Source organism: Podarcis raffonei, chromosome 4 (genome assembly GCF_027172205.1).
Source record: "Podarcis raffonei isolate rPodRaf1 chromosome 4, rPodRaf1.pri, whole genome shotgun sequence".
NCBI classification, from domain to species: Eukaryota; Metazoa; Chordata; class Lepidosauria; order Squamata; family Lacertidae; genus Podarcis; species Podarcis raffonei.
The window spans coordinates 57724590-57738862 of record NC_070605.1 but is presented as its reverse complement, the minus strand read 5'-3'; the positions used below and the strand labels follow the sequence as shown (position 1 = coordinate 57738862).

The 14273-nt window shown below is 43.7% G+C and overlaps 1 protein-coding gene across 2 annotated transcripts; it reads right to left on the bottom strand.

The window, feature by feature from the left end:
• Positions 1-1240: 1240 nt before the first annotated feature.
• Positions 1241-14130, bottom strand: CRYAA (crystallin alpha A). Of its 2 annotated transcripts, XM_053386837.1 has the most exons (4): positions 14048-14130; positions 4792-5130; positions 2965-3087; positions 1241-1648 (listed from the first exon to the last, which is right to left on the bottom strand). In XM_053386837.1, exons 2-4 carry the CDS (start codon positions 4978-4980, stop codon positions 1439-1441), a joined length of 522 nt encoding a protein of 173 aa, XP_053242812.1. In that variant the 5' UTR covers positions 4981-5130; positions 14048-14130; the 3' UTR covers positions 1241-1438. The 2 variants fall into 2 exon arrangements, with proteins under 2 accessions (XP_053242812.1, XP_053242811.1); XM_053386836.1 differs by lacking the exon at positions 14048-14130 and having other exon boundaries at positions 4792-5469.
• Between the last annotated feature and the right edge of the window lie 143 nt (positions 14131-14273).

The window sequence follows — 14273 nt, the reverse complement described above, 5'->3', positions numbered from 1 at the left end:
TGCCTCCAAGGAGATCAGGGCGATGTACACAGTTCTCTCCCTGCCCCTTTAATCTTCAGAACAACCTTGTGAGGTAGGCTGAAAGATAACTGGCCCAAAGTCACCCAGTGAGTTGCATAGATGGGCAGGGATTGGCATTGCTCTACAGTCATACCTTGTTTTTCAAACAGAATGCGTTCTGGAAGTCCGTCCGACTTCCGTAACATTCGGAAACCAAGGCGCAACTTCTAATTGGCTGCAGGAGCATCCTGCAGCCAACCAGAAGCTGCGGAAGTCGTGCCGGACGTTCAGCTTCCAAGACAAAGTTTGCAAACCAGAACACCTACTTCCGGGTTTGCGACGTTCAAGTTCCAAGTTGTTTGTGAACTAAGCTGTTTGAAAACCAAGGTACAACTGTACTTCCCTGGAGAAAGAATAGCTCATACGAGAGAGAGAGAGAGAGCACAGTTGCTAGAGCATGAGACTCTTAATCTCAGGATTATGGATTTGAGCTCCACGTTGGACAAAAGGTTAGAGAAGGCTTTGTGGAGAAACAGAGAGGAGAAGGTGGGCAGGTCGGTGGGGAAAGAAGACACGTTGCTTGTTTCACATTTTCTTTATTGACTGCCACTGGCTGAGTTCTCAGATTGCGCCAGACATCAGTAAAAGAGGTGGAGCTATGTTAGAATTACAGCAAGATTAAGGAAGATGGTGTGATAACACGCAGGCCTGGGGGAAAGCTCAATAGGGATTTGAAGCCTCAGCACTTGTGATGGACCCCCGAGTGGGTCTGCAAAGACCATGGAGAGATGTGCTTGTCCTTGCACCAGCAGAGGAAATGACAGTTGATGTTGTAAATGGATGTACTCTTTTCCCCTCTTTCAACTTTGCTGGAAAAAAGTTATAGCCCTTTCCAAACACTTTTTGTGGCTTTTCCTCCTTTTAAAAAGTGCATGGCACATTCGTTACAAGTACCACCCACTCTTTCTTCCTCTTCGTCTCCCCTCTCACTAATCAGCTTAGCTCTCGCTTGCTCTTAATTACTTTAGGGTAGAACAAGCCTGCACTGTTGCTTTCGCTGCACCAAACTTAGCATTAACAATTGATGCATTGAGAGCTAATGCTGCTGTCTGGCCAGCTCTTGTGTTTGGGGCTTGGCAGATGTTTATCCAAACTAGCACAGCATCCTAGACCATTTCAGCAAGTATGTCAGATCTGCTGCAGCACCCTTTCGCCTTCCACGTTGTCACCCCGACATCACAAGGTTTTAGGCTTCAGCTTCAAAGTCCTCTAGCCGCTCACCCGGCCTCTCATTCCATCCAAGAGAAAAATTAGAACAAAAAAGAGAAAGAGAGAGAAACCCTTCTAGATATTCACTGATATCTATGTAATGGCTCTGTGAATGAGGCCTGCAAGTGAAGTGTGACAGCCTGGATGCTTCTTTAGCAGCAGGTTCAGCCTAAGAAGAAGGAGCCGAGGTTGGCTTCTCCTCACGGGATACAGGGATGGGTCTCTCGCTGTGGCTGGGGTCAGTGTTGGACTGGACCTTGGGAGCCGAGAAGGTCAGCATGCCATCAGCAGAGAGAGAGCAGGTGATGGCCGCTTGGTCCACATTGGATGGGAAGCGGTACCGACGGTGGAATTCACGGGAAATATACCCATGGTCATCCTGACAAGAGACAAAATAAACCGAGAGCATTACTTTTTTTAAAAAAAATTGCAGCTGTCCTGTGAGATAAAGTAATCAGTATTTTAACTGCAGAGATAGAGAACTCAGGCTGAGCGGCTTGCCAAACGCCTCCTCAGCTGTAACTTAAAGGGGAGTCTCGGATACAAAATGGAGTTCTCAGAGTGGTTTAACAGTCAATCCCTCCTCAAAGGGAACTCTGGGAATTATAGCTCTGGGAGGGGACTAGGGGGTCTCCCAACAACTCTCAGCACCCTTAACAAACTACAGCTCCCAGGATTTTGGGGGGAAGTCACAACTGTTTAAAGTGGCATGATTCTGCTTTAAATGTGTAGTGCAGATGGTGCCTAAGATTTCCACTCACTGAGCGTGGTTGTAGGCCTTGGGGTATTCCTGCCTTCCAGTTTTTGAAGGTTTTCCATTTGAGATGTAGTAACTTTCCAAGTTCAAGGCTCTTGATTCCTTCTTGTGTCTTGTTTTAACACTTCTCATTTGTGCTGGCTTATAAAAGCTCAGCCTTTGCAGTTGATTCAGAGCTACTGACCACTGGGAAATCCTCCCCAATTGGGCTTCTATTGACTTTTTACCTAGTGTACCGCCTAAAATTAATTTCTAGCTTTGCTAATTTAAGACTAATTTGTCCTTACTTTGTTCTTTGCCTCACAAAGAAAACATTGGAATGATTGGATTGTGATACACACACAGACACACACACACTTTCTTTGTCCTAAGAGCCATGGACTGACCTGAAACCAATTAGCACCCAAGGCAAGCTAATCTCATTTAGTCCTCAAGTCTCCAGCCCAGCCAAGCCATTCTTATCTCTCCACACCCACCCAATGCCCAACTTGCAGGTTTTACTTAACATCCAGCTGGATGCAGGGTTATGAAGAACTTGAAAACTTGCTCATTATTTTTTTATATTTCAATTGGCCCCAATAAAAGTACTGCACTACTGTAGATTTTGTTTTCTATGGACCAACCCAGCTATCTATCCTGTTTCAGAGCTATTAAAGTCCAGACATTTTCTTGGAGTTTCAGATTACATTATCTCTGTACTGAAAAAAATAATTACCCAGTGATGCCCACTGTCATCTAAGTGCTATGGAGTACATGATGAAATAAAATGGATTTTTAAAAATCCTAACCATAACAGTACGTATCATCAAATCTGACATTTGACCTTTCCTAAAGCAGATGCATACACCTCTGAGCTAAATCTCAGTAGTTAATGCTAAATAAAATAAATTTTTCATTCCAGCTGAGTAATTTGTACTTTCTTTCTCCCTTCTGCTTACCTGTCTCTCACTGTGTTTGCCATGAATTTCCACAAAGTCTTCAATGACCTTCACACTCAAATCTTCAGGAGAGAAATGTTTTACATCCAAAAAGATTGTAAACTTGTCCCGGTCAGATCTTACCTAAAAGTGAAATAACAAGAAAAAAACCCCCACCCCCCAAACAGAATTAGAATTCAAACCGGTTGTTACTAATACTAGGCAATTATTTAAAGAACAAAGTAGCTTTTAAGTCATATCATTTACTCTGTGATTAAATTTCTCAGATTCCCTGTGAGATAATTTGTGACAGCAAAATCATTAAGACATGTTCTTAAACCCATGAAATTAGCAAGTGTCTTTTTATTATCCTTTTCAGTTTTCAAAAGGATTTGTTTTGAAAAGCAGGTGAGAATTCAGTGTACAACTTGAGTCAGTTCACTCACAATTGGCACCAGTGACTTAGCTACTGGTATTCTGGATTGGCAAGTTTGTAGGTTTGGGTGTGATTTTAGGATGCTACATACAATTGCCTAAATGCTGTTTGCAATGCAGTTTGTGGCTTCCATTCTTCACTCCAGTTATGACCACTGTACTATTCAGTTTCCGCTGAGTCACTTCAGCATTTATCTATTTTGTGGATAGATTATTTCTTGCCCCCAGCAACCCAAAGGGTAATCAGAGGCTTTTTGGCAGTTTTTGCAACTTGCCCATATGACTCTAAAAACCTGGGCATGCACAGACACTGCAGGAGACTTGAGTTTCATGGCTAACTTTTAGAAGCTGCCACTGCTTTTCATCGGCTGAGCTCTTCCTTGATTTCTGAGCCAGACCATAAATGTATGCAGAATATCCAACAAACACCCAATATGGTCACACGTCCTATTGGAATGTTCTGACCTCAGCCTGAAAAGCAACACTTTATGAATAACCTTTGAGCTGCTCTTCCCAAGAGACCACTATGCAGCGCATCAAACAAAGCACAAAACCCACACTTTTAAAAAGGCAACAAAATGTACTTGATTAAGTAAGAATCTGCTTCATTTTTAGGAGAAGGGCCACAGCTCAGTGTTACGGAATCTGCTTTGCATGCACAATGTCTCAGGTTCAATTGGATAGCTCAGTTAGTTAGAGTGTGGTGCTGATAATGCCAAGGTTGCAGGTTCGATCCCCCATAAGGGACAGCTGCATATTCCTGCATTGCAGGGGGTTGGACTAGATGATCCTCAGGGTCCCCTCCAACTCCACAGTTCTATGAATCCATGAAATGCAACAATATACAAAGTCCACAGTGTCTCCAGGCAGGGCTGGAAGAAACCCTGTAGAGCTACTGCCAGTTAGTCTGGACCAGGGATTGGGAATCTAGCTATCCAGACAGTCCTGGACTCCAATTCACATCATCCCTAGCCACCATGGCCAATGGTCAGAAATGATGGGAGCAATATCTAGGTCACAGGTTCCCCATCCCTGATGTAGACAATACTAAGCTAGTCGGACCAATTTCTGACTCAGAATAAAGCACCTTCCTTTGTGGGTTTTTTTTTTAAAAAAACCCACCTAATTTGTAAGTGACACAGAGATCATCTAAACATGTGACACACTCCCTTCAGATAGTTAAGAGATGTTAAAATACGGTTTTCCAATTCTGCTTATTTTTCTTAAAACTGTTATCACATAAATCCTGAACTACAGTTTCTGTCAAATATTGTTCTTTCTAGCACCTAATCAATCTATCCCGTGCAATATGGGATTAAACTGATTAAACCATGCAACACACCTGGTGGTGTGCAAAAAGCTTGCTTTTTTTAAAAAAAGAGCTTCAAATGTATTCAGGAACACGAATCTTACCTCAGAGACACCTGACTCCAGAACGGTGCGGAAGAGAGATTGCCTGTAGTATGGGCTGATGGTCGAGGAAAGCAAAGGCAGGAGATCATATTCAAAAAGACCTTCTCCAAAAAACTGATCAAACAAACGGCTTGGAATTAAAGGTCCAAGAGCCCGTTTGAACCAGGGGTGCTGAATGGTAATATCCATGGTCTCTGCTGCTGCAAGTTTGGCGGTGGAGAGGAGACAGTGCAGTCACTTTGTGACAGTGAAGTCTTTGCTGGACTGCACAGTGGAGGTGTAGAAAACTTCCCTCTATATATACGACTTTCACAGAATGAAGGCATTAGTGGGATTTCTCTGGAAAGACATGATCTCATGATGAAGGCCAATCTGGTCAGCAGAAATTGTAGGGGCTGACCCGAGAGTGACAGTCTGGTTAGAATCAGTGCCAGATATCTCTCTGAACAGCAGCTGGCTGGCCCGCAGCATTCTGCGGACATAGGAGGGTGTCACCACGGCCTGGCAGTACAGAACACCAACTCTCACCTACACGAGCCGTTCCAAAAGACTGTTATTGTCGTTGACATTACTGTGGAACATTTTAACAAGAAAACTCACTAGCCTTTTTTTACTCACATGTTGGTTTGGTGTCCGCCCGAGAGGGAAGAAAGCAAATATTTTACACTGTATACTTTATCTCTCCACCCCCCCCCACCCAAAAGAGAGAGAGAGTTTCCACTAAATGACAGAAAATAGGAGGCATGCTTCCCGACTGTTACTGGTTTCAGGTTGGGTTCAAACATATGCTAGCAAATTCAGGCTGTGCATTTAAAGTTGATTTGAAATAGCTGGCTTGCTCTGCTCCCAGCACCTCATGTTGGAAGGCACAAATTTTGGGCCCCTGGAGTGGTGTTATCCTCTTGGAACTGAGTCACTTCACTGGATAGAGAAACATTCCTGAAGGCCTCCCAGTTGCAAAAACTGCAAAGAGGGCCTTGAAACGCTTTTGAGGTGTTATCATCTGAGGGAGGTCTTGAAACAGGACCTTATTTGGAAGCCTGTCTGTTGTCTGCTGCTTAGAGCATTCTTTAACACAAGAATAATTATTTTTGTACTATATGGTTCTTTGCAAGCATTGCTGAAATGTAGATTTGGCAGTTGTGATGATATTTTGTTTACTTTGTGGCAAACTTCTTCTCATTATCAATATACTGTTGGTACAATAATATATTATACCAACAATAATATATTGTTTTGCTTTAAAACTTCAAACTGAAAGCTGTCATGTAGTTGACCCTTAAATGTAGATGAAGCAACCTGGGGCCTTCAAGATTTTGTTGAACTCCATTTCACATCAGCAGCAACCAGCATGAGAATTGGTAAGTGAGGATGGAAGTTGCAATCCAGCAACATTTGGAGAGCCACAGGTTCCCCATCCCTTCCTTAGTGTGAGACAAAAATCCACATAGGCAGAAATCCGAGGCTTGCTCTGGAATTCAGTCATCCAAGTAACTGAATGAGTGAAGCTGCTCTATCCTTGCATCATCTCTGAGCAGTGCCCCCCCCCTGCTACCCACAAACCTTCTTCCTTCCTCTAGCTGGAAGAGGAGATATGCATTTTCAGGTAAGAATGTCTCCCTATCTCTATGGGATTTTGCGGTGGCTCCCCCTTACATATTCATGGTCCATCTACAATGGGTATTTGTCATGTTAATTTTAAATTTATCATGTGCACAATGGCCTGCAGAGTGTCAACTGAGAAATTGCTGAATGTTAAGCTTGCATGGTTATTCCATCTTCTACCCTTCACAAGAAACAGGGAACTGGGTGAGGAGACCCCTAGTGCTGTGCAAGGCCAGGACCAGGCTGAACTTTGGAAAATGCTTGGTATCAGCTCAGTGTTTTCCAAAACTGGATCAGATCAAAGGCCTGTCTAGCTCAGCATCCTCTTCCCACAGCAGCCAACCAGATACGTATGGGAAGCCAGCAACCAAGGCCTCCTGTTTTTAAGGGCAAATGCCTGAGCATTAGCCTTGTCTTGGTTCCTGCCCTTTAAGACCATACAATTTTACTTTCTTCCATATTTAAAATTGTTAGGGGTTCATTTTATTGCAGCATGTGCTTTAATTTGGAACAGCTTTTCCATTTGAGCTGCATGTTGGAAAAGCTAAATATCAGCTCTCTTTATACAAAGGCAGATATTTATTTTATCTAAAGAATTTATATAATGTCAACAGTCTGCCTGGGCCCAGCCAAAGGGGCTTAAAAAGTTACTAGCAATCCCTTTTTTCCACCTCAGAGCCCATGTCCTGAACACTGAGCAAATCCCATCAGTGCCCGGGGCGTATAATATCATTGTTGTCAAATCAATGGTGAATGTACGTGGTGTTAATCCCTGGCACTTATTCAACCAAGCTCAGCAAGTTTCAGCAGCACAATGCACTCCATGTCTTCATCAATGGATTTATATGGTGAATGAGATGCTCAACACTTCAGCCCATGGACCTTCAGGACAGTGGGAATGGGGAAAAGCAAGATCACATGGGAAGTGCTACAGATTAAAGGGAGGGCTGCCCCTTTGCACATGGAATAAGATATAAAGGGCCACATTTAAGCACACTCCTGCCATTTTGTGTTGAGTGCATGATAACATTTCCAGCATTGAAACCATGCTGAAATGTGCTCAACTTTGGTTGCATCGTGCCAAAGTGAGCAATGCAGAATATCTTCTATCAGACGTAACTTTTGTTGTTAAGGGTCCGCTGAAGCATTGAGCAATCATGGCTTTCCTGGGCTCAATGGCTTGAATACTTGCTATTAATAGTAAAACATTAGAGATGGCTATTACATAGTTTGGAAAGGAAAAATAAGATGATGCAAAGTAACTGTGTAATGGGATGAGCGACACAAAGTGATTGCTGTACCTGCTGGCAGCCTTAGGAAACAGAGGGTCACAATTCTCTTCCTCTGGGGATTCTTCCCCACCCATATCCAAATTTGCTAGAACTGTAGTAAAGCCATTCTGAGCCCTATGGCACAATATGCACCACTAGACCATCAGTCAAGCCCAGCACGAAGAACAAGGGAATCCTCATTAGACTGGGAGGATGATGCACAAAGTCTTGGAACTTTGGTATTGTACAATTTCGGTATTGTATATCTGAAGGCAGCTCTGTTTAGGGAAGTTTTTAATGACTGATGTTTTAATGTATTTTTAATCTTTTGTTGGAAGCCGCCCAGAGTGGCTGGGGAAACCCAGCCAGATGGGTGGGTAGAAAAAATAAATTATTATTATCCCCATATATTTGTTCCTATGTCATGTCAAATGATTATATCCCTGCAATGCCTGCAAGGACTTGTCCATTTGCTGTAGTCAACAGGACTCCTTTCCATGACTTTATTTGCTCTCCCAGTAAGTCTTAGACCTGAAGTGTGAAGCACAAAGACATATAGCTTAAACTCTGAAGAAAGTCAAAACATAGTACCATGAAATTATGGAACCTCCATTTCCCAGCATGGTTCCGAAAAGGCAGAAATTCCAACAGTGGAAAGAGGGTGGTAGGCAAAAAGACAACAAAGGCAATGGAAGGTGCTGAAATGCTATACGTTTTTTCCACCCCCCACCCCCACCCGCAAAAAGAATTTCCCTTGAAAACAGCTACAACTATTATCTGCTGTGAATGTTGTTACAAGGCCTTTGACACGGCTGCTTCTAAATACAGAATCTCAGACTTCACATGGCCAAGCTTTCCCCTCTATTATCTCCACAAACTGTAGTTCAGACCATTTGTTCAGTGTGTACACAGCACAGCAGAAGCAATGTGCCGTCTTCAGCTGAAATCACAACATGTTCCACATCCATCTAGTGGCCTATCTTCCCATGGATTATGGCCTGGAAAGGCTGGTTTTCTCTTCTGTGAAGCCTTCAAAACCAATGTCTCACATGGTGGGAAGATTTGTAAGCCCCAGACCCTTCTTTTTGTCTAGACAGAACTTATATAAGTTGTCCATGTGCCATACTTGATACAGCTCAATTTCACTATACAGTGGTACCTCAGGTTAAGTACTTAATTCGTTCCGGAGGTCCGTACTTAACCTGCAACTGTTCTTAACTTGAAGCACCACCTTAGCTAATGGGGCCTCCTGCTGCTGCTGCGCCGCCAGAGCATGATTTCTGTTCTCATCCTGAAGCAAAGTTCTTAACCTGAAGCACTATTTCTGGGTTAGCGGAGTCTGTAACCTGAAGCGTATATAACCTGAAGCGTATGTAACCTGAGGTACCACTGTATAAATGTGAACTGGCTGCAGACCTGAATGCTACGCATAAATACAGGGAGAGCTGCACTTCCCATTTAGGGACTTAATCAAGTCAAGGACAGAAGCTCATACATCTCCATGGGTTGATAGAAGTGCTCCCAATTCAAGTACAGAGCACACATCTCCATGCAGGTCGGCATACACAAATCCTCACTCCTGACATTATGTATAAATATAGAAAGTGTGATGCATTTGCATTTCCTGAATCCAACCACTTGTTGAAGCAAGGGTGGCCAATGTGGTGCCATATATATCCAATTATCCTTGATCCTTGGTCATACTGGCTGGGGTTCATGGGAGTTGTAGTCCAACAATGTCTGGAGGGCACCACCATGTTGACTATTCCTGTGTTAAAGGGTACAGTTCAACACCTTGATAGATAACATAGCTCCTACTAACATGCTCACCAACATGTAGTGAAGTGTGACAGAAGCTTCCTTGTGGTGACATTGTTAAGGGATATACTGCATTACAGTAATTACAGTAATCCATCCTTGAGCTTACCAATGCATGGCTCACCTTGGCCAGCTACCCTTATCCAGGAATGATCACAGCGGGGTACTAGCTGAAGCTGGTAGAAAGTGCTCCTAGCCAGAGCAGCCGTTTGTGCCACAAGGGACAAAGATGGATCGAGGAGCGGCACCCAGACTCCACCACACCTATTCCTTATGTGAAAGCGCAACGCCATCCACCCAATTCTCAGATCAGGGAACCACTCTTCTGCATCCATAGGGCTTCTGCCTTGTCAGGATTCAGCTTTTGGCCCTCATCCAGTGCAGCACTGCACCCTGAATACGGTCTTCTACCGCTTACAACCTTATCCCACATCTGGTCTGAAAACAAAGTCTAGTAAAATTCCCAGCATTGGCATTCCAGTGAGGACAGCTGCTTAGGAAAGCAATGTGCTAGGAGAAGAAAACAAGCAGGCCTCTTGTCATTGTTAGCGGACCAATTCAAGTGCAATGTATCACGCTTCAAAGCATTTGTTGTTTTTGCAGTAGCTTTGAAAGAGAAAATGTGTGTGTGAAAGAGAAAAAGTATTGCTTGGAATGATCACCGCATGAGAAGATGTGTTAATGCCCTGGTGTTAAGATAAAAGAAATAGTATGCTGTTCTTATATGATAACAGGCAAGTTTTCTCCAGTGGACACTGGTCCAAGAGGCCATGTTTTGTCATCTACAAACCGTGCACTCCAATCTAACGAGGGAAATCCATATGCGGAAAAGAGGCTTCCATGCATGGATCTCCTTGCTGGATCAGAATCCGATCCTACCTATATCTGGATGCTCATTCACACACATTATAATCCAGAAAAGTGCCCTGCTGGATCAGACCTAAGGCCCATCTTGTCCCATAGTCGTCAACCAGATGCCTATGAAAGGCCTACAAACGGGACACGAGCGCAGTAGTCCTCACTCACTCATGTTCCCTCACCACGCCTAGTCACATGTGGAGGATGATCCACACAGCAAGGGATATATATTCCCATGATTATGGCTGGATTGGGTGGCCTGATCTGCACTGAACTACCAAAGGAAAGAAGACCCTGAGAACCGAGAATAAAATTATTGTCTGTAAGAGCTTTCTTCACCCTAGCCTCATCCAGTGATAAATTCCAATTCCATGTAAGTGAAGAGAATGAAGATAGTCAACTCCGTAAGGTCAATGGATATTCATTTTATTATAAGAGATGGTTTCTTATTTGAGAATGTCCCGTTTCACACCATTCACATCCTTGCCCCACAAGTACCTCTTCACCTTCTGTCCAGTACAATATGACTAGGATGCCGCTACGAGAGTTCCTGACGTGCCCCGTAATTTTACCTACCTATTGTGGGCGGCATCTCTGAGTCTATAAGAGGGAATCGATCTGGTAACTCTATTCTGAAAGGAAGTTAGTGCTGTCATTCTATGAACTTGAGGAACCAACCTGAAGATGGCCGTCTCCAGTTCTTCTCCTCAGCCTAGTTACTCTGCAGAACACTAACAATAGGCCAGGGATTGGGTTCTTCTAAGCTATGGCCCTTCTTGATCCAGATTCCCACCTTCCCCAAAATTAATTTTCACTACCCCAAATTCCTTTCCTCAGTGGGAAAGTGGGAGGGAAACAAATGATTGGGAAATTTGGGAGGGAAATTGCATAGCTTCGGGAATGGAAATTAATGTGTAAAGAGCAAAACTGTTTTCTGGCTATGTGGGGCTGAGGAAACTTTAAGTGGACCTGTTCCATGAAGTCCAGCATTCTGCAGCCAACAGCATCCCACCAACCAGGTGCCTCTGGAAATTCACAAGCCAGAGTGAAGCTGATGGCCTTCCTCATCCTAGCATCTGGTGCTCAGTGGTATGCTAAGGTTCCACTGAGATGCAATAACTATTAGCTGCTGACAGATGTATCATCATGCATTTGTCTAAACTTTTTTTAAAAAAGGAAAGGCCATCCAATGCAGTTGTCATTACAGTCATACCTTGGCTTACAGACGCCTCAAGTTGCGTGATTTCGGGTTGCGCACCGCGCTGAACCTGGAAGTACTGGAACGGGTTACTTCCAGGTTTCGGTGCTCGTGCATGTGCAGAAGTGCTAAATCGCGACCCGTGCGTGCGCAGACGCGGTGCTGCAGGTTGAGAACATGCCTTCCACACAGATCACGTTCACAACCCGAGTATCCACTGTACTGCATTTTAAGACTGTGAATTCCACAAGATAACTGTGGTTTGTATGAAGAAACCACATGTGCTTTGTGATGCTTTCTTTTTCCTTTTAGATCTTAAAAAAGCAGGAAATTGGGGTGCAGTAGTGGAGGAAGCAGCTCAAAGCATGGCATACCATGGACAGGCGGCAAGGTTTGGTGCTCAGGATATGTCTTCCAACTCCAGTCTGAGGGCTCAGCCACACTTAGCTTTTCCCCTATGTGTTCTAGGCACAGAACCACGCTTTCCCAGTCCATGTCTGAGCACTTATTTCCCCAGGAAAACCCGCTCTTTCACGCTAAATCAGAACAACTGGCAATCTGGGTTGTTGTGGGTTTTTTTGCAGAATTGCTTTCAGTGGTAAAGAGCAGGTTTTTGTGGAGTAAGCACGGGGGGGGGGGAGGCATTTGGACATGAGAGCTTTAAAGTACAGACATGTGTGAGAATTATGGCACAAAAGGAAGTCTGGATGAGACCAGGCACAGTATGCCTCTGAATGCCACTGGCTGGGAATCACAAGTGGAGAGAGTGCTTTTGCTTTTGTTCCAGCCTAGTGCCAGTTTGATAAAGGCTGCTGCATTCATTACAGCCCATCTAAAACTGATTCCGAAACCATTTCCTGCCTGCACATACTTCTCTGGGAGAAGTTGCTTCTTTTTACCACTGGAGGGAGTAACAGTCATATAAATGTAACACTGAGTTAAATTTTACTTCTCAGCAGTTATGGTGCACCTTTTTATCTCCACCCACCCCTCAACTTAAATTCTTGCTTTAGACTGAAATTCCACATACACTTACACAGGAGGAAGCCCAACTGAATTTAATACAGTGGTATCTCAGGTTACATACGCTTCAGGTTACAGACTCCAGTAACCCAGAAATAGTACCTCAGGTTAAGAACTTTGCTTCAGGATGAGAACAGAAATTGCGCAGCGGCAGCAGGAGGCCCCATTAGCTAAAGTGGTACCTCAGGTTAAGAACAGTTTCAGGTTAAGAACGGACCTCCAGAATGAATTAAGTTCTGAACCCGAGGTACCACTGTAGAATGGGTTACTTCTGATCAGCATGCACATGATTTTATGGTGTAATTTACTGAATTACTTCTTGGTTCAGGAGTTCTGTGGGTTCCTCCCTTCTCAATGGGCAATTTCTTGTGATCGCACATCCCCTGTCATACTACAATAGTTTTTCACAACACATTCAGCATGAGAGTCATATTTATGCCAATGAGGAAAGAATACTGTAGCTTGACAAAAGCATGTTCCCAGATAATGTGAATGCAAGGTATGTGGGTGGGCTGGTTAGCTCTCCTGCTCCCATTTTCCTCCCTGTAGACGTGCACCCAAGATTCTGTTCTTCCACCCTGCCAGACTGTGAGTGTTTATTGTCAGATAGATGTTTCTCATGCATTCAAGTTTTTTGGCAGTGTCCCCACATCATCAAAATGCCAGCCCATTTAAAATTCCCATCAAAATTCCCCACCCCATTTAATCCAGATTTGCAGTTTCTAGAGGAAATCCAGCAGCAGCCAGCATGGTCCTGTATCAGTCACAAAGCCACCTTGTTGGTGTGGGTTTTGTTTAAAAAACCTGGCTGCAAAACTGCTGAAAAAAGTTTTGAGCTGATAAAAGAGGCTGCCCATATATTTTATCCTGCCCAACTGATGTTTCCATGGATGCTCAAGCCCCCAAAGTGTTAACCTGACTTGACCCTGTTAGGTGAGATTTGTGATCTCACAATAACAAGAGTGGTCCCTCCTCACCCAGGATAGATGAACTTGGGAAGAGGCAGGGTCTGTACTAGGAAAGAGAAGTGTCTGCTCTCACCTGCTTAAGACTATCATTAGCAGACAGAGGACATGCTTCTGGCATGTGGCAAAGGATGACAGTCAAGAATGTCCTTGGAAGTCATTTTTGGGGGAGGGGGGGTCAACAGAAAGTTACAGGGACCCTTTGTCAAACAGAAGCAGCTTTTGGTATTAGCTTACTGAACCCTCTTGGCAGAGTGGCAGGATAAGTGTTGTGCAAATCGGCTTTCAATTGTTTTACTGGACCCCACTCTCTGGCACAATGGTTAAGTAAAGAAAGATTTCATTTTTGTTCACTGTCTGTATAAAACCCCTCCTGCTGCCATTACATACCATTTGTAGAGAGAGCAGTAGGAGTGAAACGAGAGATGAGCCAAAAATCTTAATTAAAAAAGCAACTTTTTTTAATTCTCCGGGACCATCTTCCCACATATCTTGTAAGGATAGCTAAGATGATTTACCTTACAGAGCTGCTGGAAGGATGACATCTAAAGGCAGATTACCCTCCGTATCTGGTAGATCACCCCCTCCCTCATGCAGAACCGCATGCTATTAGCTTTTTTATATATATATATAAATTTTTTATTGATTTTCCAACATAAATTAAGACACATTACAACTCACAATACATAGACAAACGAACATATAAACACGTATAATTTCATAACCTCTTTTTCTTAAGCCCAA

Excerpts from the sequence above, each read along its gene's own strand:
- CRYAA (XM_053386837.1), bottom strand. The coding sequence starts at position 4,980 with ATGGATATTACCATTCAGCACCCCTGGTTCAAACGGGCTCTTGGACCT. Across the intron at positions 3,088-4,791 it reads TGGAGTCAGGTGTCTCTGAG|GTAAGATCTGACCGGGACAA; the intron begins GTAAGATTCGTG and ends TTTCACTTTTAG. Across the intron at positions 1,649-2,964 it reads GCAAACACAGTGAGAGACAG|GATGACCATGGGTATATTTC; the intron begins GTAAGCAGAAGG and ends GTCTCTTGTCAG.